This window comes from Tribolium castaneum, chromosome 5 (genome assembly GCF_031307605.1).
Source record: "Tribolium castaneum strain GA2 chromosome 5, icTriCast1.1, whole genome shotgun sequence".
NCBI classification, from domain to species: Eukaryota; Metazoa; Arthropoda; class Insecta; order Coleoptera; family Tenebrionidae; genus Tribolium; species Tribolium castaneum.
Window position 1 is genome coordinate 14,978,963 of NC_087398.1, and position 22,584 is coordinate 15,001,546.

Below are 22,584 nucleotides of genomic sequence, written 5' to 3' on the forward strand. Positions count from 1 at the left end.
CTTAGTTACGAGTAAGTAAAAATTTTGTTCCAGCGTTTTTGAAAATGTATCTTAATTATAACATGATTGCCTATCACAACTTCTGGAAAAATAATCCAAAACATCACGTATTTGGTGTTGAGTCTAAAACAATGTTACTTTATACTTTTGGTATACAAAGATCGATTTTTTTGTAGAATATTTGAAAATAAAAATTATGGTTATTAAACGTGAAATCGTTAATAAATTAACTCAATAATGATATTATTCAATTTTCCATGCACACTGGAAACTGTTGTCGAAAAAAAACCAAAAAATTAATTCTTTTATTTTTCTTTTCTTAGCACATTTTCCAGAAAGAAATGCGATAGGCTAACAGTTATGTTAAAAACAAACCAGAAATAAACCAAAAAATCAAAGTATTTAAGCACGTTTTTGAGTTAAAAACGTTGAGATTTCGCAAACTTTTACCTAGGTAAAACGTTCACAGCATTGAATTTTTCTAAACTGTTTGTATATTTTCTTCTAAACTAAGATCAACCAAAACAACTTCTGTTATAAACCTTCAAAAATTTCATTAAAATTTCAATTTAATTTAATTTGTATATTTTTTGTTTCTATTCCAATTCTGCAAACAATGCAGCGAAAACTTTTCTCTCAAAAATTTCCTTGTTTCTGATAATCAAAAAATTAGACTTACAATATTCAAAATCTTTTCTAAAAGATTTTTTTTTATTTTCAAGTCCCAAAACTCTCAAATTTCTTAAATGAAATAAAAGGAATTTATGAAATATTTCATTAAAGCATTAAATTGAAGCGCATTCAAGATGTGTTCTTATGAAACTGGAGGAATATCCTGCATTATTGTAAAAGTGAGTAATAAAAAAATTGTACAAACTCGGTTGACTGCGTGTTTAATTTATGACTGGCCTGCCCAGCAGCGGGCCCAGTTCGTGGTTAAAAGCCCCTTTGTTGCAGGGAGACTCCGATTTGAGTCCGTGGACTCCGGAGCCGGTAAACGGAGGAATCCAAATCCCACAATACATCAGCCCGGAGCCGAGTTCACCACCCGAGAGTGACTAGCATCCGGATTGGGACAGATCCACCCGGATCTAAGTTCGTCGTCAGTTAAAGACTGCAATCGGACTCTTGTAGTAGAATCAACCGAACTGAACTGTTTTATTTGTAAAAATTAAATTATGTATACTGACAAGAAGGTGAAGAGCGAAAGTTTTGTGCAACTCCAACCAAAATCCGCCTATTTTAGGAATTGATAATTTTAAGAGACTATGCGAGACGATTAGATAGGAAATAAATGTTGGTGACTAGATCAACTATATCATTGTAAAAGAACACTGTCAATGGGTACTAAATATTTTACTAAAACACTGAAGAACTGATATATTATTGTAACTATCTCAAGTCTTTCTGGTAGGATAGTGAAGCTGCAATTCCTAAAATCAAGTCCTCAAAAATTGCTCAACAGATGAAACTAGCCAATTTTAGAAATTGCGGCGCGAGTGTTACTTGTAGTAGAATAGTATTTAGGACCAGAGCTGCAATCAAATCCATGTGATTAGATCGTAAATGTCACATAGATCCTCTAAGACACATTTTTCTCCATACTGAACCGTAATAAATGGGAAATCTGTCGAGCACGAGCTTTATCGTTTCATGCCACTTTAATGTTATTCTAGACATATCCAGAAACGCTCTATTTTCTCATTTATTCAATCACCAATGTTTGTAGCAACTATTTGTGTAATAATAATTAATTTCCTGATTCATAAGCCGGTTGGATAAAGCAATAACACAATTATGTCCAAATGTATTCAGGTTAAAAGAGTAACCACTAAACTATGTGCCTAAATGTATAAATAAATAAATTTAAAAATAATAAATCATTGCTTTTGTATATAAACGTGTTATGTAAATTACAACGAAATCTAATGACAATTATATAATTTACCAAAACAAAACGAAATAAAATTATTGCACTCGAAATATTCTTCCAGCAAGTTTTTTTCTGTATGTATTACTACGTCATAAAGAAATAAATCTTGTCAACAATCAGAGCAAAACTTGACTTACCTGTTCGAATCCTCCCAAGATATCCGTTGTATCCATTGCACTCGTTACAGGCAAAGTTCGGAGCGTTTTTCCAACGATGTGAGCCAAAGCTCGCACCACTGTGCTTTTTCCTGCCGCAGAACTCCCCACCTGCAAAAAAATTTCACCTAAGCACTGAAATTCATTTGTAACATTTCCTAAAATCGTAAATTATTTTAGTTATTACTAGTTTCACGAAAATGGTTTTGACGAATTAACTGAAGTTTAGAATGTGTTTTTCAGCTTTGTGTCTTTTCTACATTTGTCGAACAAATAAAATATTGAAATGACTGTATTTAAATAATGATGAGCACATGGATGACAAAATATTACAGGCAGGTAAAGAATTACATTTTCAATAGTAAGAGATAATGACAAAATAATTAAATTATATTGTCGTTAAATTACATTTTCTTCAAAAAGTTACGCAAAAATAGCACAGGTGTGAAATTACTAAGTAAGGTCAAGAACTTTATTATTTATTATCTTTCAAACGTTTTTGCTTGTTAACGTCAGAAATAAATTAAAATGTGTCAATGGTTAAAAAATTCATTAAAAATCAATCAAAAAATCAACAAATTAATTCGAAAATTTGCATTCGTAGAGAGTTTTTCCTACAATTAGCAAATTGTATGTACAGTTACGATAAAAAAGAATGACACCCCTAAAACCGCAGCCAGAAATCTTCGACATGATACGGCGAATGTGTACGTTTGGCTAGTTTCTAAACTAGCAAGACAGTTTGCAAACTAACCTGTTTGTGGCAATTTATAACCTAACAGATTTTAGTCGGACATTTGCTATCCGGTCCGGTTGCTAAGGGTGTCAATCTTTTTGATCGTGACTGTACGTCGAAAAACGTAATTATTGCGCAAAACGACAGTGTAAAAATAGTGCTATTTTTGGATTTTTCGAGCGTTTGATCTGTTTCAGAAAAAGACTCAATTATTTCTCGAAATTTCATCAAAATAACAGAAAACAGCACAATTAGGTCGAGAGTGATGAGAATGAATTTTTTCGAGCTCTTAACACGTTTTGAAGTAAAAAACTAATTTATTTCTCTAGATTTTGCTCAAAAACAAACGCGAAACCGTAATAAATAACGACTAATAACACTGAGTAAAAAAGTAATCACAAAAAAATAAGACGTCTGATTAATTTGTTTAAAAATGGTTTTGAGCATTTTTGCAAATTTTTCGGTAAAAAACAATGGTTTAACAAAATATTGTCAAAATTAACCAAAAAGTTTTTCCAACATTTTAAAGTGTTTTGAGCTAAAAACGTACACAAATTTGTGCTAAACCTAGCAAAAAAATCATTAAGGCCCAATTTCTAAAAACATATTTAACGGAGAGATAAATTTCAACCTCAGTTAAAACATAGCAACACCAATCAGATACGCGCTACCTTAACAACTAACTGAGAGATGGAATTTAACTTAAGTTTAATTGTACCAGAAACCGGGCCTAAATCGTTTAAAGTTTCTGCTTTTTTAAAAGCAATTATTAGGTAAACTATAGTTAAATTTAAATTAATTTAAATGAATTTATTTAATAAATTGTGTCTCAGTTAAAAGAAGAGTGAAATAAATCCTTGTCCCAACAAAGGAATCAATATTTTGTTCCTTAAATCAGTTATAGCATAAAGAACAAATGTTTTCATTGAATATTTAATATAAAAATTATTCTGTTTATCTAACAACCACATTACAAAATTTTGTTAAAAATAAGCCAAGAAATTGGTACAAAAATTAAATTATTTTTCTTTTCCAAGCTTCTTAGCACAGTTTGAACAGAACGAAATTCAAAACTTTGATAAAGTTAAAATTAAACTGCAAATAAAAATATTCAGAAACTTACTGTTTCGTAAAATATCGTCAACAATGAAATTGGGCTTAAAATATTATTATTCTGAATTGTGCTAATTGCAAACTGCAAAATTCAGTCTAAATCAAAATATCGCATAATTTTTGCTGTTGTCAGTTCAAACACAAAAAACTCCATTTTACGCAAGGCTTTTTTAGAAATAAGAAATCACCTCTAGTTAAGTCAAAAACGACCTTACTCTAGATCGAAAATGACGTTGTTTACAAACAAAGCTAATTCCCTTTATAAAGTTACTGTTTTAAATTAGTAGTTTAAAAATTGATTCGACAACAAGATTATCTTTGCCTGTTCCGAGTACATGTGCAAGCAAAAAACGCGATTGTTTAACAATATTTTGTCAAAAATAAATCAAAAAATTATCAAGTTTGTTAAAAATTCAGCAATTTTTACACTATGAGAGCATTTTTGACAAACTTTATTAAACTATATCGCAAAAGATCAACAAAAATAAACCAAAATTCGCTGAATTAGGTCAAAAATAGTATAATTTTGATCTTTTTCGAATATCCAGATGTAGACTGTCCCAAAGATCCGAAAAAGTTCCATAACTTGTTTATTATCAAAGATATTGACTCTTTCTTTTTTTTTAGATAACAGCTGCGTTTCTGCTGCATGTTTCTAAAATATCAGTGTTAAAAGGTACATTCAAAAATGCAAAAAAATATTGGTTGTTCCATTAAATAAAAGATAAGTTTTTTGTTTTAGCTAATTTCGGAAACACACTGTATACTTGAAAATAATTTTATGTCAGTGGGTTAGTATGTACGGCTTTCGAAAAAAAAAATTTCTAACATTTTTCTTTTTCACATCGCTGATACACCCTGTATGTTCTCCTGTAAACACTAAGTTATTTCTGAAATTTTCATCAAAAGTTACGCAAAAAACGCGGCATTCTTTTTAACGTTTTTCTTATATTCTTTAACCGTATTCGTAGCGCTTTAAAAAATAGGGAACGAAGCACGATTTTTAAGTTTTTAGTATTTTTTCTCATGTTTGTTGTAAAAAAAATCGGTGGGATAAATCCAAATATCTGCTTGGTCAAGTCTCAACAAACAGATTGATATTTTTGCTTATTTATATCCAGTCAGTCCCCAAAACTCGTAAAGTAAATAAATTTGTTGAATATTTAATATAAAAATGAAAAAGTTAATTTAGATAAATTACAACAATTGAAACATTTAGAGCCGGTTTACAGAACATTTTAATTGCAATTTAATTTTAATCGCGATTAACTTGACATTTGTCAATGCATTTTAAATGGCAACTTAATTCAAATTAATTTAATTTTGAATTAAATCTTAATTTTTCTTTCTATAAACCGGCCCTTAGCATTAAACATTAAATTTAATTAAAAGAAAAAAATTAAACAAAATATATGAATTTTGAAAAATATAAGCTCTTTTTTTAAGAATAATACGTAACCCTGTTTACTCGTTCCAAAAATAGAAAAAAACACTTACCAGTAAACTCATCCAGTTGAGATTAACACAATAGGCCAAACTCCTCAAAACCGGCAACTGCGTCCTCAAAACCAAACAACTTTTCTCGTCACTGATCACATTAACATCAACGCCGTCCCTATTCCTCCACAACCCCACATCACCAATCCACACTTGTTCACTATTTGTATACAAAACGGGCGCATCACCAGAAATGCCCCGGCCGAACACTTCCTCAAACATCTCACTCACTTTCCTCTTATCCCGCAAAGTCCTCATGCGATCCCCGTAAATTAAGTGCACCAAACTCTCCGGTTGATATTTCTTATCGACACTTGGGTTAGCTTCAAAGTGATAAATCATGGCCTCACACCATCGACTCAAATCGCGTAAGTTCAACTCCCAAGGCGCGCCTTTATTCCCAAAACTATGACCATCCAACTCATCGCAAACCCTTGAGTTAAATTTCAACATCTTGTCGATTATTTCACGAGGAATGGCCCGGAATTGGTTAGTCAAAATTAATTCCAAGTCTTTAGAAGTGAGCGAGTTGACGTAAACTTGGATAAAACGATTGAGAAACGACTGGGGCAAACCCCTCCGGCTGCCCCCTTGTTTAAGGGGGTTCTGACAGGCGAAAAAACGCGTTCCTGGTCTTACGTGGAACGTTTTGCCCAACTCGGGGATAAAAATCTCGCCTCGGTGGTCCAAACACGCATTTAAACCTTCCAGAACCGACTGTGAGGCCAAATTTAACTCGTCGAGTAAAATCCAGTGCCCTTGTTTAAGGGCCTGAAGCAGGGGGCCATCACGCCACGAGAACTGCCCCCCTGAGCCCCCCTCCACCGGTAAATCGGCCCCAAACAGGTCGGAAATATCGGTTTGGTCGGATAAATTCACACGGAAGATTTTATGGCGGGTTAGTTTTGCCAAAGCTGTAACAAGGCTAGTTTTGCCGACTCCGGGACTGCCCTCAAGTAAAATCGCCTTGTTCAACTGCATTCCTCTCAATAATCTTAGAGTGTTGTATGTCGTTGTGGGAGCGCTGAATGTGAAGGAGTTGGGAGTGGGAGGCTCATTACCCGTTTCGATGTAGAAGGGTTTAATTCCGAATGAATTGTCCGATTCTTCGATCAGTAAATTTGGCGAAAATACGTGCGGGAGGGTTGAAGAATTTAGTTGTTTTTTAATGAACAGTTCGCAACAGTGTTTGAATTTTTTCAAGTTGTTTAAACTGAAATATCAGGAATGATTTAGAGTTTTCTGTGGGGAAAACCTACTTTTCTGTTCCGGTGATTCCGGTGCCTAAAGCGTCCAGAAATGTGAGATGTAAGCCGTGAAGGTACGATTCGTAAACTCCGATTTTTTCAGCACAGTTGTTGATGAAGTTTACCCAAGTTAAAATGTCGCGAATACTTACAGTGCACCTAAAGAAAGGGAAATAAATTTCTACGGAAAAAAAAATAAAAACTATTACAGAGCCGAATCTAGAAACGCAATTGCTTTACAAAATAACTCAAAAATTAATTAAAAATCATTAAATTATTTCAAAATTTGTGTATCTAATATTTGCCTTTCTTTACCGCGCTTTAGTACATTCTTCAAAAAAAAATTGATTTTTGTTTAGAAAAATATTAAGTACTTAACCACGTTTTAAGATAAATAAAAGTAGCTTTTTCAGAAAGTTTTGCTAAACCAGACGAAAAAATCAATAAAATAAGAAGAAATAACATGATGCCGTTTTATTAGCATATTTTTGACTCAATTTTTCAATAGCTGAAAAATTGTGTTTTTAGCAAAAAATATCGACAACAAGAACAAAAAAACTGTGTATTACTTTTCAGTTTTCGAAGTTTTCGCAAGTTTAGTTGTTTCGACAAAAATTATCGGAAAAGCCGGAAAAAAAATAGTTCGAACATAGGGTTTTATTTGTTTTTTTCGAGCGTTTTAAAGAACACATTAGGTTAGCACAATTTTGCTAAAAATACATCAAATAAATCCCAAAAAATCGTCTTATAATAATTTGGCCTTCTGCCATTTTCGAATACAAAGACACGTTTTTTGAGCCGAGAATACATTCTATTTTTTGTAAAAAAAAACAGGGAAACATTAATACGAGTAGGAGTTTAACAATATTCTCGCTATTCCAAGCGTTAGGAAGTTTTAATTTTAGTTGGTTCGACAGTGGAACTACTTTTACCATTTTTGAGCGATTTATCACATTTATCGACAAAAAACAAAATTGTTTAACATTATTTTGTCAAAAATAAACCAAAAAATAATATGCAATATGAAATATGAAAGCAGTTAAGCTCGTTTTTAAGACAAATATTGACAAACTTTACTAAAATATAATAAAATTGAGGCGAACATGGCATTATTACACCGTTTGTTTTTTGTGAATAATCTAGTAACAAATTTTTTATAAAAAAAGAAAACTAAATATTTGGCGAAAGATCCTCAAAAATACGTCAAAATTAAATAACTGATTCAAAAATAGTATCCCTTTAAACTGAATATTTTGAAATGTTTCATAGTAAAATACTCAGTTATTTCTAGATTACATCAAAAATTACTCAAAAAAAAGAAGTGCATCGAAAATAGCGTCAGTAACGTATTACCACGTTCGCGCACTTTATAACGAGAAATCATAAATAAATTAAATAAAACAAAGTTTAAAAACCCGACACACCAAACCTTTATTTGAAACACTACGCGTTTCAACCATAAAGCGGTCATCCTCAGGTGAGATTATAAATAAAACTAATTCTTACAATGTTCTGCCTTAGAATAAATTAACTCAAAAATTATGTCATATTTCCCTTTTTCACAAAACTTAAAAAAATGACCCCAAATTGGTTCTAAAATAAAATTCTTTTTTCTTTTTTCTAGCGTCTTTTAGCGAAATGGTTTAAACACACTTTAGTCAAAAATGAACCAAAAAAAAACGTAAAAAAAATTCTCAAATTCGTTCTAAAACAAAGCAATGTTAAAATCAAAAATTAATATTTTGTAAAAGTTAACTTAAACATATCACTAAATCTGATTAATTTTTTTCTCTCATTAATACATTCTTATTCAAAAACGTAACTATTTCGCTATACATATCGTCGGAAATAAACCAAAAATCACGAAATTGGGTTAAAATATTGTTATTGTTTTTTTAAGTAGTTTAAGTCCATTTTTCAGCATGTTAAACTCACATGTTACCTCAAAATTTGATTACAAATTAAATCGCAAAAATTGTTTTTAAAGAGATAAGTCATTATGTAGTTGGCAAGGTTTTCCAAGAACAAAAAATCGCCAAATTAAGTCTGCATCGTTTAATTTGGTACTTAAACGCTGTTGCAAATAAAATCATTGCTCTTTATGAACGTAATAGTTCGTCTGAGTTGCTTAGTAGTAAGTATTTCAAAATAAATTCAAATTTATTGCTAAATTAATTAACCAATAATTATTATCCTTCTCGATCCGGCTCTGATAAAATGAAGAACAATTATCTTCATTTTATTTTGAAATACATGATGAGGTTTAAAGTAACGTATAAAATTCTTATGTCTTCGAAAAAATCCTCGAACAAGTCGATTTTATTTTCGAAAATGCCACATTTTAACACTATAACAACAAATATGACGTTATTGGATTTTTTAATTTTGTCGCCATTTTTAATTTTCTTAAATAGTCAGCGAAATTTTTGTTTACAGTTTTTGATAGTAGATGCACCCCTCTCTCATTCTAGAAATAATAAAAATTCAAAAAATTAAATTATTTTGATAATAACCACCAAAAAGCTCTATCATTTTTTATTGGCGTATTTTATAAAAACATTGGTTTTTATCCATTTTTTAAATAATTAACATGAAAACACTTAATATAAAACTTAAACACAAAAAATAAAACACAATCATCAAAAAATAAAGTAGGACCAAAACTGAAAAATAAAGCCCCTTGCGTAAAAATATCCATAATTTTTTTTAATTTTTTTATTCTTTGTTTGCTTAATTTTTAATAACTTTATAATTACCAGAAAGACAAACGAGTATGCTATCAAAAACATGAACGAAAATGTCGGCTGTCATTAAAAATGGTGTCATTTGGATCAAATGACGTTAAAAATTTTGAAATAATGTCAAAAGTTTTGAGTCTATTATTTATAAAAAAAATATTGAAAAATATGTCATAACAACGATACGAATTTTATGCGTTTCTTAAACTCACCCTGTATACGTTGCGTTTTATGAAACTAAACTACAAAAACTGACTTACCTTTTCCCAATTTCAGTACCTCGAAACCATTCCACAAAATCCATAATATTTTTACCAATCCCACTCGATCCATCCTGTTGATTCCCAAAAGAAATTCCCTCCTTGACATTTTGTTCAATTATCGCAATCAAATCATCGCGATCAGTGCACGATTCACACCAGATCTCCGTAAACCGATTTCGCAAAGCTGGTGACAATTCTTTCTTGCCAAAATCACCTCCAGGATTCATCGTCCCAATAAAATAAAAGTTGGGATCGGCGACAATTAATTCCGAGTTGTTTGGATTATTGATATCGGCCCCTTTTTCAGCCAATAATAAAGTCCGTTCCGGCTCTAATCAGATAAAAACTAATTATGTATTCGAGGCAAAAATAACTAAACCCACCTAGAAGAGAGTTAAGACGTTCGAGCACACTATCATCAGCCAGCGAAATTTCGTCGGCGAGAAAAACGTTGCCTTTTAACATGGCTTTAATTAAAGGACCGTCAACCCATTCAAATAATTTGTTAACATCATCGTCCTTAAAAACTGAATTAAAAAAAAATAATTAAACGAGTGATAAACATACCACATGATCTCTGACCGGTCTTAAACCACCAATAAAATCGCTGCTTTCGGTATGCATGTGACAGTTAACCGAAATTAATTCCTGCTGATTCAATTCAGCAATTAATTTACAAACGGTTGTTTTGCCACCTCCTGTTTCACCCACTAGGAGAACAGGTTCTTTGAAATGGAACGCTTTAGCCACCAAAACCGCCAACTGTCTCATATTATAGGTCCACACAATGTTTTTGTATTTGTCGCGATTTTGGTAAATTTTTGTTAAAATATCTCGGGTCACAACTGATGTTTTTTCCGACACTTCAAAATTAACACAGTACTGACAAACAACTGCAAATGTTTTTACACTTACGAGTGAATAAATTGTGCGGGTTAACTTCGCGTTTAAGGTGCTTTTGCAAAACGGTGATAATCTCTTTTTTCTCGTCACTTTTCCTGACCCTTCCCGCTAGGACTAAATAGCCTTCATCCGCCAAATGTTGGTCCCAATCGTACAATTTTTGGGTGTTTTGGGCCAGGCGATACCTTTCGCCCCATCTGAACAAATCCCTCAAAGTGATAAAACCCTGCTTTCCGGCAAACGCAGCCGAACCCCGTCTCCGAGTCTAAAAAACACAATTCGCGAAATTTAACCACTTTTCATGAATTTAACTACTTTTACAACCGTGGTAACTTATGTACAGTTGACTTTTTTTCCAATATTAAACTATTTACATATTTAACTACAGTATTTAATTTTGTCTACTCTGGAACAATAGGATGGAATAAATATTGAGAAATCGGCAATAGCCATGAATAACATACAAAAATAAAAATTCGAAAAAAATATTTTTGTAGATAAACGTTTTTGAGGTGGTCCGGGCCTCTTAAATTTTCTCAATTATTTCGTATTATTAATTATTCTCATCACAAAATTAAAAAAAAATATAATAAATAATCAAAAATTATAAGATATCTAATTTTAGATAATAAGGAAACTGCGCTAGGTGATTAATTTCAAAAAGATTATTATTGGTTTTCACAAAAATGTAAAAATGGTCGTATTAAACTTATGAATAAATAATATGTATTTATTTATTTCAAAAAACTTTGCTTTTGTAACTTAATCTTATAAAAAATTAAACGAGAAAATGATGTAAATTTAAATCAATAAACTATTTTTCATCCCACCAACGTATGTTTATCTCTTTAAAAAAGATAAAGATCGATTCACAGAAAGCGAAATTAGAATTTAATTCAGAATTAAACCTCATTTAGGGCCGGTTTATAGAAGGCTTCGTTAGAATTTAAAAGTTAACAACGCAACTGGACCAATCACATTTGTTCAATTTGGTCACGTGATCAGTTAATCTCGCATTTAATTACGAATTAAATTAATGACGCTTCTATAAACCGATCCTAGAAGCCAATTTACAGAAAATTTTAATTGCAATAAAATTTTAGTCGTGATTAACTTGAGATTTTAAATAGCAACTTAATTCGAATTAGTTTAATTCTAAATTAAATCTTAATTTCGCTTTCTGTAAACCGACCCTTAAGGCCAGTTTATAGAAGCGTCATTAATTTAATTCGCAATTAAATGTGTGATTAACTGATCATGTGACCCAATTGAAGCAGTTTGGTTGGTCCATTCACGTTGTTAACTTTTAATAACGCGATTAACTTTAATTGGGCTTTCTATAAACCGGCCCTAAGTTGCCATTTAAAATGGATTGACAATAATGTCAATTTAAACTCGAATTAAAATTTGATTGCAATTAAGATATTTTATAAATCGGCCCTAAATTATTTAGTTTTGTGTGTGCCTCAAAATTTGTCTATTAAATGTACAGAATTATTCGACAACTCTACACTATAACGCTATTATCTCAATAAAGACAATTTTTTCAACAATTGCTTACATAAGGAGTAACAGCGTAAACAGTAAATATTACAGAATAACAGTTAGAAAAAAAAGTTCAAAATTTTAAAATATATTTTTTTTTACTTCACTGCAACCAAAAAGATAAAAAAAAACATGAAAAAGTTTGTTCAAGTGCATGTTGAATAACTTAGGAATTTTATATAAAACTCCCTTTTTTAATTTCGCATATAAAATACCATTAAAATGCCTCTCTAAAAACAGTAACAATTAAATGTCTCTTCTGATTACTCAAAAGTTATTTAACTTAATAAAAAAATTATTAACTATTGTTTTAGACGAAAAATGAAATTTTCAACTGATAATAACTAGTGCTATCCTTAGGTAGTGACTATTCGTTATTTTTTGCAAATAAAATATTAATATTCATGATAATTTTTTAAATCCCCGTATAAACTATAACAAACGACGATGGTAGAAATGTTACTAATAATCACTGTTGTTGAAATTAACATTTAAAGTCAAATATCTTTTTAGTCATTAGGTAACTTGAGGCTTTTGAAACCTGGTGTTTTTAGGTCGACAATTTAATAATCTTTGAGAAGCAAAAACAAAAAGTCAAATGTTTCATTTAACTTTTTCATGTTATTCAACTTTAAACAAAGTACTTATCAACCTTGAACTTTCCTCTTTTCTACGATTCTTAATTTGTGTGTAATGAATTTTTAAAAGAGCGTGTTTTTGTCAAAATAAGCAAATTATTTCAACGTTTAGATAAAAAGCAACAGTATTAAAAGCTACGTCTAAAATGCAATAAAATTTTATAGAGTTTCATTTAAAAAAACATGTTTGTATTGTAGCTCATTTTTGAAACAACCTACATATTTGAAAAAACAAATAGATGACGCAAGAGTTAGTACCTTAAGGTTTTGTAAAAAAAAATAATGAAAATTATTATTATTAAAAATTATTTTTCAATTGACGTTTCCAGATCGTTAGGATACCTGTATATAATTTACATATACAATTTTTTAGTTTTTTTACTATTTATATCCTGCATTTTTGTAATATAGTTACATGATTTTAAGTACATTTTACAATGTATTAATATTGTAGTTAAGTACATTTTCAAAAAAGTCGTTACAGTTGAGCTTACCTACAGCCTGTACACAAAATAGTGCATAAGCACTCTGATACGTTATAGGAAATGTTTCAGGAAACCTCTACTTACTTTATTTTATTTTACTATGTTGCCAGATCAGGTTTCTAACGTACTGAATATAAAAATCACAACTCTTAAACTTTAATGTTGATGAAGAGTAGAGAAACTTTCTTGGTTCAATCACCGACTAAAATATTTTAAGAAATTAAGAGAAAAATATCTCTAATTTAAAAAAAAATACTGCTAAGAATAATTAAGATTCATTTTTTAGTATTGTACTAGTTTGTTGGAACGTGTGCTAAAGCGTACTGAAAAACTTATCGGGAATTTGTATGCACCTTGTATTATAAAAAGTGGTTTTAACAACACTGCACAACCGCAAATATATTTACCTGTAGATCCGTCATGACATTAATCATCTTCTTGGCATAAGACGGTGCCATTTGACACCGCTTATGCAAAATAAACTCCAACTCCTTCGGCGGAATTTCGTTGAAATGCAGTTCAACGAATCGATTCCTGAAAGCCCTCGACAGCATTTTGCGTCCGCCGTACGAACCGGGCGGATTCTGTGTGGCGAAGAGCATGAAATTGGGGTCGGCTTTGACGGTTTCTTGTGTTTCTGGAATGAATAATTCGCGATTGTCATCCAGGACGCGGTTTAGGGCCTCCAGGACGTCACTAGGTGCCAGGTTGAGCTCGTCGAGGATGATCCAATGGCCTTTGCGCATTGCCTCCACCAGGAGGCCTTCCCGGAAGACCAGTTTGCCCTCGCAGTCGGCGACGTACGAGCCAATGTATTCCTGGAGATCGGTGTGTTCGTGGTTGTTTATGCGGACGCATTTGTTACCGCTTGACTTGGCCAAGTAAGCGATCAGACTGGTTTTACCGACGGAAGTGTCGCCCTTTGAAAAAGTAATGAAGCGATATTGGATAGCAAGCCGAAATTGTATCAACTTAATTTATTATTAAATCGCAACGACAAAAATTTGCTCAGAACCCAATATTTCCCGTAAAAAATATTAAATATGTACTAGTATTCCTCATATTGTATGTACAATAACAAAAATCGAGGTTATTGTTAGAAAGACACGCAATGTCCACAAAGAAGTCTTTGAACAAAAACATGATTTTTTTTTTAAATCCCAAAAAACGTGACAATGATAGCGAAAACATTTAAAATATAGTTTTCTGGATGTCTATGTGCCAGACACTATGCAAGAGTTTACAACGTTTTAAGAAAAAAAAAACTTTGAAATTTGAAATCCAAGTAACATGTGAGGAGTTCCAAAGGATACGTATACCTACATTATCTAGAATTCTAAATAATGGTGTTAATAATATACATAGGTTGATTATTTTAGGACCTGCATTAGAAACTTTTTAATTTTTAATATAGCTTTAAACTTTTGTAGACGATCCAAATTGACCATTCGGAGTTCAACTAAATTATTTTCAAAATAGCTGAGCTTCCGGAACTACAAAAAATTGGCGCCAAGTTTGAAATTTAAAATAGTAACCACACATTTTTATTGCATACTAGAATTCACCTACTCCAACTGAGTAAAATTTACCCAAGGTGTTGGTACTTATCTGTCACAGTTTTTGACATAAGTCAATTTTTTTATTAAAATTTTCATTTGTAAGAATTTATCTAAGATATCACAACCATTGAACCCCTTACGTAAATACGATATTTACGGTGACTTTTATCAATGCGTCCTATTCCTATCTCTTTCAGTTTAAAAAAAATACAAACAGATTATACTTCGTAATTTTCATAGTTAATCAAGTAGACCTTGTAAAATTGTTAACAATTGTCAAACTGCAACATGTTAGTTTTTGGATAGTCCATTGTCATAAGCAGTAAAACAATAATACTTAATTATGATTAGTTGAGTATAAAATGTTACTTCTGGCCCAGAACATTTGGCATCTTAAAAAACAAGTCAGAACCTTACAAATTTAGCTGTTTGCCCAAAAGCAAACAACCGAATAGGGCCTAAAACCTTTCAAAAATCATTAATTTTTATCCACTCCAAAAGTTCCCAAATATATGTAGGCCACCAAAAATTGGGCACACGAAAAACAGGGTAAAATCCTACAAATACACTCTAAAAAACTAACAAAATACCTTGTTTTTACACACCCCAAAATGGCTTTTTACTTCTGGGCCAGGACATTTGGCGTCTTGAAAATCAAGGTAGAATCTTACAAATTTGACTGTTTTCCCAAAAGTCAACAACTAAAAAAAGCCTAAGATCACTCAAAATGCATTAATTTTTATCCACCCCAAAAAACAAAAAAACATTTCTTTTTAGTTAATTTCAAAATTAATATTTCTATAGGGAATTAATTACGCTACCATTTGATACTTTGATACTGTTCGAAATTTTTAAGGTATTGTTTTGATATATTAAAAACCAATTAAAAAAAAACAATTTACACGTTATTGGCGTATTTTCTATATGGTAAAATTCCTTTAATTTTTAGGGTCGTATTTGCTAAAATAGAATTATGACCAAGAAGGCACAACAAAATGACGAAACGTTGCTATAAAAACCACTATCTTATTTATATATTTGTCTGTCTTAATAAACCGCGTCTTAAAAAATTATGAGTTAGCTTTGCCTTTTTCTTGCGTCTTGTTAGCATATTTTTTTAACAAAAAACTGGTCACCTAACATAATACTACTGTCAAATATAAACCAAAAAATGATTATCAGATTAGTTAAAAAAAGTAGTAATGATGCTTCACTGTACTACATTAAATTGTACAGAGTTGTATTGAAATAACACAAATGTAAAATGTTCCGGAGAATCGAGCGGCATCAAGCAAACACTAAAATTACCGATAGCTTTAAAGTTGTCGACGCTTATTGGGTAGCATTATGAATGGAATCGGTTAAAAAATCCTAAAATAATAATAAAATTTCAGACCCAATAATCAAATTATTTAAAATTAATTTTTTTCCATTTATTTTATCCACAAATTTTTGAAATACAATGTATTTTTTATGTACTAAACATGTGGTAGTTTTTAGATTTTTTCGTTTCTATAGTATAACTATATAACTATATAACTATATAACTATATAACTATATAACTATATAACTATATAACTATATAACTATATAACTATATAACTATATAACTATATAACTATATAACTATATAGTATAACTATTCGGAAATAAAATTACCGTTGGGGGCGCCACTGAGCTAGGTCGAAAACAGTAACCATAAATGGCGGGAAAATGTTTATTCGGATATTTTGAGCGTTGTACGAATTTTGGGGCTTCACAATTATTGCATTGCCTATGCGGAATGATTATTGTATCTTCGATGCAAGAAACTTATGTTGAAAAATGAGAGATGACGAGGAAAACACGAATAACGAATGACTGTTTGGTTCACTTTGTTTATTAGAAAATTATTACAAAGACATTGAAAAGCCTACCTTTTGGCATAATTTACGTTTAAATGTATCAGCAGTTGTTAATCTTTATTGTAGTTTTGTAGATTTACCGCAGCATTTCATGATTTTTTCAGTGGAAAATTCTAACCTAAAATTCACACACTTCACTAATTTATTGGTTTCTTGAGCCAAACTTTGTGTTCGCTGTGATCCATTACTTATAATCTTTAATTAGACAACTGTTTGATAACACTTCGTAATCAAAATTTAAATATTTTTCACTTTTTATCCACTTTCAAGTTCCAACAATAAACACTTTATACCACGAAAAACTGCAGAACCCAAGTCAACGCTAATATTTACCACCACGTACTTTTAAAAGGATTCTTTCTATTGTAAGTAATTAACACTATACACGCAAAATTGTTGAACAATTCATTAAATGTCAGTTAAATGTGGAATTACGAAAATTTCTTTACTGTTTTCGACATAGTTCAAAAGTCATCACCAGAGGGCGTCTAGTTAATTTTATTTCCGAATAGGTAGACCATTTAATTTGACAAAAAAAAACCTTTGTGTGCAAGTGTCAAAAAACGTCACTTTTTGCTCGATTTTAAGTTGCTTTTAGATAGCTATTTTAGATTTTAGATAGCTATTTCCCACACCCTCAAGCGTGTGTTTTTTACTTTACAATAGGTAGGGACATTTATTAGGTTGGTATCGCTATCGTTGAGACGAAAACAATTATTTTTTACGATTAGTGACAGTTCATGTCAATTTTGTGATTGTATTAATTAAATATTTTTAATTTAATTTTTAATTAATTAAAATATTAATTTTTTAATATTTTTTGAGAGATTCGTTATTAAAAATATTGTACCTAACTTGTTTGGAAAGCAATTTCCCACATTCGCACTTTGCTGCGCTCGTGTCGCAAACAAAGTGCTCATGTGGGAATTTGACTTTCCAAACTCGTAAGGTAAATAACTATTTTGTGCTCATAGTTTTTAGATAGCTATTTCCCAGTTATTTCCTGCGGTGTTTTTTTTACTTTCCAACAATCGGTTCGTATCGCTACCATTGACATGGAAACGATATTTTTTTATGATAAGTGACAGTTCATGTCAATTTGATGATTGTCACCATGGCCTCCTTGATGTATGGAGACAACTTCGTTGTTCAGGCCTGACGCATCGTTAAGTTCGGCTGATTCTCCACTGGCGCTGCATTTAGCGGACTGACGTTTATTTGACAAATACCATTTTTGAGGTTAAAGACTAATAAATTTGAAAGATGTAAGTGTGCATTCGTGAAATACGTTGAAAATGTGAGGATAATTCTAATGTTATGCCCTGAATGAACGTTTGGATAGTGTAACTTTTGCAGGAAATCATTTTACGATCATTAGGATTTTTTATTTTCAGCTTCAGAAGATATACAAATTATTTTAAGGTGAATTGATTGTTCATCGTTTATAAGTATTTTAAGCATAACCTACGGCACTAGTACGCAGACACAGATGCAGAGAAAACGATGTTTCAAAGAACCTTCCATTTATTATGCATACTCTATGGTCTTACCAATGGTTAAGGTTGAATGCGTTACAAATCTGTGATTTTTAAGACATGGCTTAAGTTTTCTGAAAGGTATTTGCAACCTTTTAACCAGCAGATATTTGCAATACATTGTTTAGGCAAATGAAACTATTTTGCACACACGTATTTTCAAAACCTGCTATTGTTAATTTAGTTTTAGTAAAATGTACAAAGAAAGTCGTTTTTTTCAAATGAAATGGTTTAAAAAAGCTCGATCCAGCGTTCTTCTGCTAGAGTGTCTCTGAATCGTCCGTTCCAAAGTCCCTGTCTGGACCTCTGCTCACTCTCAAGCACCGCTCGTGGATCACCAAACTCTCGAAAAAAATCTACTACTTTATAAATTTTTTTGAGTTTTTGTATTTAGAAATTATCAATTACATTGTGGGCTCTTTTTCACCTTCTCTTATGCTGATTGTACTTGTTAAATTCAATTTTTTTTCGGATTTAACCTCACAAATGCTATTTGTCACATAAACGTCAGTGCGCTAAATAGGGCGCCATCTACGGTTTCGAAAAAACCGCTGAAGCTTATCGATGCGCCAGGCCTGAACAACGAAGTTGTCTCCATACATCAAGTAGGCCATGATTGTCACCAACCCATCAGCAAAAAGAACAAAATTATCAAAAAAAAAATTTTATTTGTTAACTTGTTTGGAAACCAAATTCCCACATTCGCACTTCATGCAACCCTCGCTGCGTTCGTGTCGCAAACAAAGTGCTCAGTGAGAAATTGTATTTTTCAAACACATCAGGTAAATAACTATTTTATAAAACACCAATTGAATTAAAAATTGTTAATATAGTACATATTTCGAGATTATAGCAGAAACCCTTTTAGCAGGTTTTAACTGGTTTTTGATCCCACTTTTAAATCTAATTGACCTATTTCTCACACAAGAACAATGTATCACCCCTTCTATGTAACACTTGTCCACAATTCTTGCGTTTTTTAATGACCTTTTGTACACTTTTTTTTGTTATGTTAACAATAGACACAAGCTTATACAATACAAAACGTGAAGATTATGTAAATGTTTATTTCACTCATTGTTGTAAATTTGCCAACTTTTTTCATTTTCGAAAAAATCTCACGGTACTTATACATGGTTTTTGGTCATTTTCTCGTATACTTTTCTGTTCAAGTTCAGTTCTACAATAGACAAACCCGACATATATTTCTGTAATTTAGCAAAACATGTAAAAAAATTTTCTTCAATTGGTTTCTCAAAACTTTTGCAACAAAATAAATAAACACAAATTGTGCTCACCTGTAGTAAAACTGGCAGTCCCCCAATCGACACAATTCGCACCAAATCTTTAAGATTTTTTCGCACAGACTCGGTCAAAACGTAATCATCAGGAACCAAACACTCCAAATCCCCTTTCCGAACCCAATAACCCTCAAACTGGACATAATCATCAGAATTACTTTTAGGCGTAGGAATAGGCTGCTTCAAAACTGCTTTCAACGCCTTATCATCTCCAACCAAATACCTAAAACACGAATTTTTTCCAAATTGTCTCCCCCAACTCATTTAATTACTTCGCAATCAACTTCTCAACAATCCCATACGACTGCTCATCCAACTGCGTCAAAAAACTCAAACAAAACGCCTCATACAAACTCTTCTTGACCATCCCACACGGATTCCTCCCTGTAATCATCAAGGCGCGACAAAGCGACCTCAGCGAGAAATGCGGCTTGTGCCCCAACCCATCCACCAACGAAACCTCCGTCTCCTTCCGCACCCTCAAATAAAACTCAACAATTCGCTCCAACTCGCCCTCCTTCAAAGACAACGCTTCCAGATAACTCCCAACCAGCAAAACCAAGTCGTTTCTCTCGACCAACTCATCAACGTAAAATTCTGTAAAACGGTTCCGCAGCCCCGCTGGAAGATCCTTCTTGCCCACGTCCGTCGAAGGGTTCATGCACGCAAAGAGGGTAAAATTGGGGTGCCGTTCCACCGGGGCTTTATCGCCCCTTTCGAGCAAACACAGCGAGCCTTCCGCTCCCTCCAAAAGTCCTGACAAACATTCGAGCGTTTCGGCGTTCGCTAGATTAATCTCGTCCAAAAGGACCCAGTGCCCCTCTTCAACGGCTCTCACTAAACTGCCTTCAATGAAAGCGAACGCGAGGGCACTTTTCTGTTTCAGCTGCAAAGTGAGTTTGTGCAACTTCTCGCCAAGGGATTGCCAACGGGCGAGGAGGTGTTTTTTAGGTGAGGGTTGCTTCAGACGCGAAATAGCCGCATCGTAACTTTTCGTCATTAATTTAACGAGGTCTGACCACCTCTGTTCGTTGTAACAGCGAGCGATGTGTCCCAGAAACGTACGGTTTGGCTCGACTTGGAAAAACTCACAGAAAAGTGCTTCGAATTCTTTACGAATTGGGGTGATTACAAATTTCAAATCAACCGGTTTGTAACCGCCAAGCAAATCGGCAGAGTCCGACTGCTGGTTCATGTTGATAACGACCAGTTTTTGGCCGATTGCGTTCGCTAAATACTGAACGGTTGAGGTTTTACCGGTTCCGGTTTCACCGACCAAAAGAACCGGTTCTTGCAGTTTAACACAGCACATAACGCGTTCAAGGAGAACGGTCGAAGGACGAGTGAAATAATAAGACTGCCGCAAGGACAAAACATCATTGTTTCGTGCCATAACTGCACGTCCAACTTCCAAATGACTTGCACTTAACTTTATAACTGGTTTATAACTCTTGAAGAAAAATTCCGCTTTCTGGTTAATAATCCCCAAGTGAGTGCTAATCTGCTTAGCCAAACCCAGCGCTTCGTCTGGTTTGGCATACGAGCAACAGAACACATCGATTGCATCTTGCAGCACTTTCAAAGCACTACTTTGGCTCTTTATATCAAAATCAATCGCAGCTCGTGACAACCACTTGAAAAAGTCTCTCGTTGAAATCAAGCGACTGCTTTTGGGCAAGTCAGTGTTTGTCGTAAATAAATGGAAAACTTTAATCATCCGGTCCGCAATTGTGGCAAATTGTGGATGTTGTGTTATTAAAATTTCCTCAAGTTCGGCTGAAGTCAAAGGGTCGATGTTTATTTGAAGCAAGTGTTTCTCGAGTAAAGTCATTGCGTTTGAGTGTTTTTTGTGGTGGCCGGTTATTGTAGACACAAGTCTGGAAGAGATTGTAATTAATGTATACCTTGCAGGCCAACTTTGTTGTATTTTGACCTCGTCAGGGTCTGACAAGAGATCATAAATATGGTTGATAATGACGCAAGTTTGAATCTCTTGGCGCTAAGTTGAGGAAACTCGTCAAGTGTCCCATTTCAGTTACAAAGGGTTCTAAATCACTGTCGTGAAATTTGATAGTAATCTATTTTACGAGCTCTCATTAAAAAAATGTTTTTGTAGACCAATATTTTAAACATCTATTAGTTGTTTCAAAACTATAAAAACGCCAACGACGCTTTTACCGAACTATTTTTTTAAATAAAGTTGATAAAAATGTAAAATAGCTATTAATAATTATAATAGCTATTAATTTTTTGAAGAGCATGAATAATCTGTAACAACTAATATTGAGAGAAAATGCGACGTGGGCGTTTTTATAGTTTTGAAATAATGGACGAGTTTTGTTAAATATTTATACAGCCAGCTACAAATCAGATTATCCAAGAGGAAAATTCTTATTCAATAAATTATTAATTGGATTTAATCTGTGTTCGGTTTTGTAACTTTGTTAACTTTGCAAACTAGTCATATTATTTGACTTGGCAATATTGGGATTAGAGTATGCATGAATAGTCATGATGTCGATGGATGTTATTAAATCCCAAACGGCCTTTTACTTCGTCAGTCTCTTAGTCTGTATGAAGTGATTAATGAAACACATTCAAAATCAATCAAACCATAAATTCCAAATAAATTAAATTTTATTTGCAAAAATGAGTATTTCAAATATTCGTGAATAATAAATATTGATAAAACCCGCAAATCTAGTTACAAGCCAATCGTTAAGCTGTAAACAATAATTTATATAAATCAAATACAAAAATAATATAATATAATCTGAACCAACATTTACTGAATTTGACGAAATAAATAAATTGCTTTGCTTTTCACTTTTAAATATTACTACATAATACCGGAAAAGAATAATGTTTGTATTAGTTATTAATTACACGTGGAAATCAAAAACAAATAATCAACGGTATTCATTTATGTATACGAGTACTTTTTTATTTATCTTTATTAGAAAGTGTTTAATCGAAATTACTCTACTTAAGCCATTTTACATAAAAACAACATAAAAACAAAAACAAAAAA

At 32.3% G+C, this 22,584-nt stretch overlaps 2 protein-coding genes across 4 annotated transcripts in view; one reads left to right on the forward strand and one right to left on the reverse strand.

The window, feature by feature from the left end:
• LOC107397587 (uncharacterized) overlaps positions 1 to 2,020 on the forward strand; it is a 45,879-nt gene extending 43,859 nt beyond the window's left edge. For both annotated transcript variants that reach the window (XM_015978252.2, XM_015978249.2), the window contains exon 7: positions 958 to 2,020. In XM_015978252.2, coding sequence (XP_015833738.1) covers positions 958 to 973 — 16 coding nt within the window. In that variant the 3' untranslated portion in view covers positions 974 to 2,020. The remainder of the gene's footprint in view (positions 1 to 957) is intronic.
• The window catches only part of LOC661291 (uncharacterized protein), a 144,780-nt gene that overhangs the window by 118,323 nt on the left and 3,873 nt on the right, over positions 1 to 22,584 (reverse strand). Inside the window, exons 4-13 of one of the 2 annotated variants that reach the window (XM_967462.5) lie at positions 19,826 to 21,430; positions 19,551 to 19,776; positions 13,661 to 14,173; positions 10,598 to 10,850; positions 10,250 to 10,545; positions 10,066 to 10,201; positions 9,680 to 10,013; positions 6,694 to 6,840; positions 5,435 to 6,647; positions 2,071 to 2,199 (exon numbers count right to left, since the gene is read on the reverse strand). In XM_967462.5, the coding sequence (XP_972555.3) occupies positions 2,071 to 2,199; positions 5,435 to 6,647; positions 6,694 to 6,840; positions 9,680 to 10,013; positions 10,066 to 10,201; positions 10,250 to 10,545; positions 10,598 to 10,850; positions 13,661 to 14,173; positions 19,551 to 19,776; positions 19,826 to 21,430 (4,852 nt within the window). The remainder of the gene's footprint in view (positions 1 to 2,070; positions 2,200 to 5,434; positions 6,648 to 6,693; positions 6,841 to 9,679; positions 10,014 to 10,065; positions 10,202 to 10,249; positions 10,546 to 10,597; positions 10,851 to 13,660; positions 14,174 to 19,550; positions 19,777 to 19,825; positions 21,431 to 22,584) is intronic. The other variant, XM_064357046.1, reaches the window with a different exon arrangement.